This window comes from Aegilops tauschii, chromosome 5 (genome assembly GCF_002575655.3).
Source record: "Aegilops tauschii subsp. strangulata cultivar AL8/78 chromosome 5, Aet v6.0, whole genome shotgun sequence".
Lineage (NCBI taxonomy): Eukaryota > Viridiplantae > Streptophyta > Magnoliopsida > Poales > Poaceae > Aegilops > Aegilops tauschii.
The window spans coordinates 311,789,656-311,791,914 of NC_053039.3; the positions used below are offsets into that span (position 1 = coordinate 311,789,656).

The window sequence follows — 2,259 nt, forward strand, 5'->3', positions numbered from 1 at the left end:
AATTATTGATGTTTTTCATTTGCAAATTATACTTCTGGGACCTCATAATTAAACCACAAGTTGAGTTATGACAGCACTACTCGCAAAAAAAAAAGAGTTATGACAGCACTACAAATTTGAAATACAGCACAATGCCCCCAATGCAAGTAGGATCAATAAAATTGGAGCTCCAAGGTTGAGACCAAAACATATAAAAAATCCTGTGTCACGTTGAAGAGAGATCCATGGCTAAGTCAATTGAGGTGCAAATTCCTGCCTGCTGGTCTCGACCTCAACCAAATCAGCGGCCCAGCGCTCAAATCCTGTTTGCTGACCGAGCAGGTGCGAGTTCGTGGATCAGAGGGGAAATTGCGGCATCATCTTGGCTGCTAGCTTGTGTTCGCTAAAGGTCCAAGAACAGTGAGCCGATTTAGGAAACTCCTGGCTGATTTGGGATTTGTCAGTGTTCATCAGCTATATGTACGTCTAGCTGCTACTAAGGCGAAAGTAACATTCACGTAAAAATAAATAAAAAATCAATATAAGAAAATGTAGACAAACATTCTTGAGTTTTCTTCGCACATATAAATTTTATTGAAGAAATCACATTCGTGTACTTTGGGTAGAAAAAGCAAAACAGAAACCCCAAAATGCTTCAACAGTGAGCTTTTTCAGAAAGTTGATTGTGTTCCTTTTTTTTTTGCACTGACCTATTGAATGTTATTTATTGTAAAAAATTGCACGGAAGTAGAACATTCATTCATGTGTGTTGTGAAAACAATTCGGATTTTTATGAATTTTTTACTTCCTCCAATCCAGATTATTTGTCGCTGTACAAGATTGTACTAAATCAACGACAATTAATATGGATCGAAAGGGGCACTATTATTTCAGAATTGTTGCAAAATTTTATTTGTAATTTCAGTTCGCTCTTTTGTGCTTGAAATTAATACAAAATATAGTTCAAGACTTTCTCTTTGTCACGCAGCCTCTAGAAATATGCATGCACTGCAGAAGGTAGAGACGTAGATAGCCGAAAACTACTTCGGAATTGAGACAATGTCTTGAACAATGCACAGAAATTGTATGCGATCTGAGACCGCTACACAGTTGTTCTCTCTTAATCACGTAATCAGTGGTTACGTTTGCAATGGACAAACCTCTCAGATGATCATAAAGATTGCCTTGAGACATGTACTCATAAACCAGTGCCAAATGATCTTTCTCCCAGCAGAAACCAACCAATGATACTAGATTCCTGTGATACACCTTTGTCAAGCTCTGAACCTAGGTAACGAGAGAGAGAACATGACGATAATCTCTTAATTTGTCAGGAATCCCACCGGCAAAATTCTAATGTCTTTTAGGTGATCAAAATTGGTACCTCAGCTAAGAACTCATCGGGTCCATGTGACGAGGACTCAGAACACATCTTGACAGCAACCTCAGTATTGTCTTCTAAACGACCATAGTATACAAGCCCAAGACCTCCTTGTCCAATGAACCTTTCAACGCATCTTGAGTTCTTGACAGCAACCTCAGTATTGTCTTCTAAACGACCATAGTATACAAGCCCAAAACCTCCTTGTCCAATGAACCTTTCAAACTTATTTGTAAACTTCTCCAACTCCTTGTATGTGAATCGGCGATTCTCAGTATTTTCCAGGTGCTCCCTGTGACCTTTCCTACTAACTGGAGCTCCCACAAGTTCTGCCTGTGGCAGGATCACGAGTAGAAACTGGTCGTGCAAATGATAGATATAACATAAATACTAAATATGGTAAACCATGATAATCCCCATTGATACATGTTATAGAAGATAAGACCATAAGAGCACACTCACTGTTAGGCTTTCTTTTCTGCCTCCAGACCAGATATGAAATGACAAGTACAGCCACTACCAGTGCAGGAACCAATACTGAAATAGATATGATAGATGTTCTATTTCTCGATGAAGACGGGCTAATTGTTTGGTTGCACATGTCTTGATCAGATTCATACCTTAAATTACTTACTACAATCAGTTCAGAGTATTTGGTGTGGAAGACAATCTTAAATTTGTTACATCCGTACATGTGTAAGATCGCAGAAAGAAGAACACTCCACATTTCACATTTGGACGCATATTAATAGAAAAAAAGGTTAACAGGAAAACCCAAACCTGAAAACGTAAGATCCTGCATTATTTTTACAGAGGGAATCTGGAAGCGAGCCATTCAGACGGTTGACTGACAAATTTCTGCACAAAGTAGTACGCAACTTAGACATTTAGTAATTTTG

At 38.6% G+C, this 2,259-nt stretch overlaps 1 protein-coding gene across 1 annotated transcript; it reads right to left on the bottom strand.

Moving 5' to 3' along the window:
* Positions 1 to 670: 670 nt before the first annotated feature.
* Positions 671 to 2,054, bottom strand: LOC123494149 (receptor-like protein kinase At5g59670). The gene is made up of 4 exons (XM_073499066.1): positions 1,995 to 2,054; positions 1,823 to 1,876; positions 1,364 to 1,750; positions 671 to 1,266 (listed from the first exon to the last, which is right to left on the bottom strand). The coding sequence occupies exons 1-4, from the start codon at positions 2,052 to 2,054 to the stop codon at positions 943 to 945; spliced, it is 825 nt and encodes a 274-aa protein (XP_073355167.1). The 3' UTR covers positions 671 to 942.
* Positions 2,055 to 2,259: the final 205 nt, after the last annotated feature.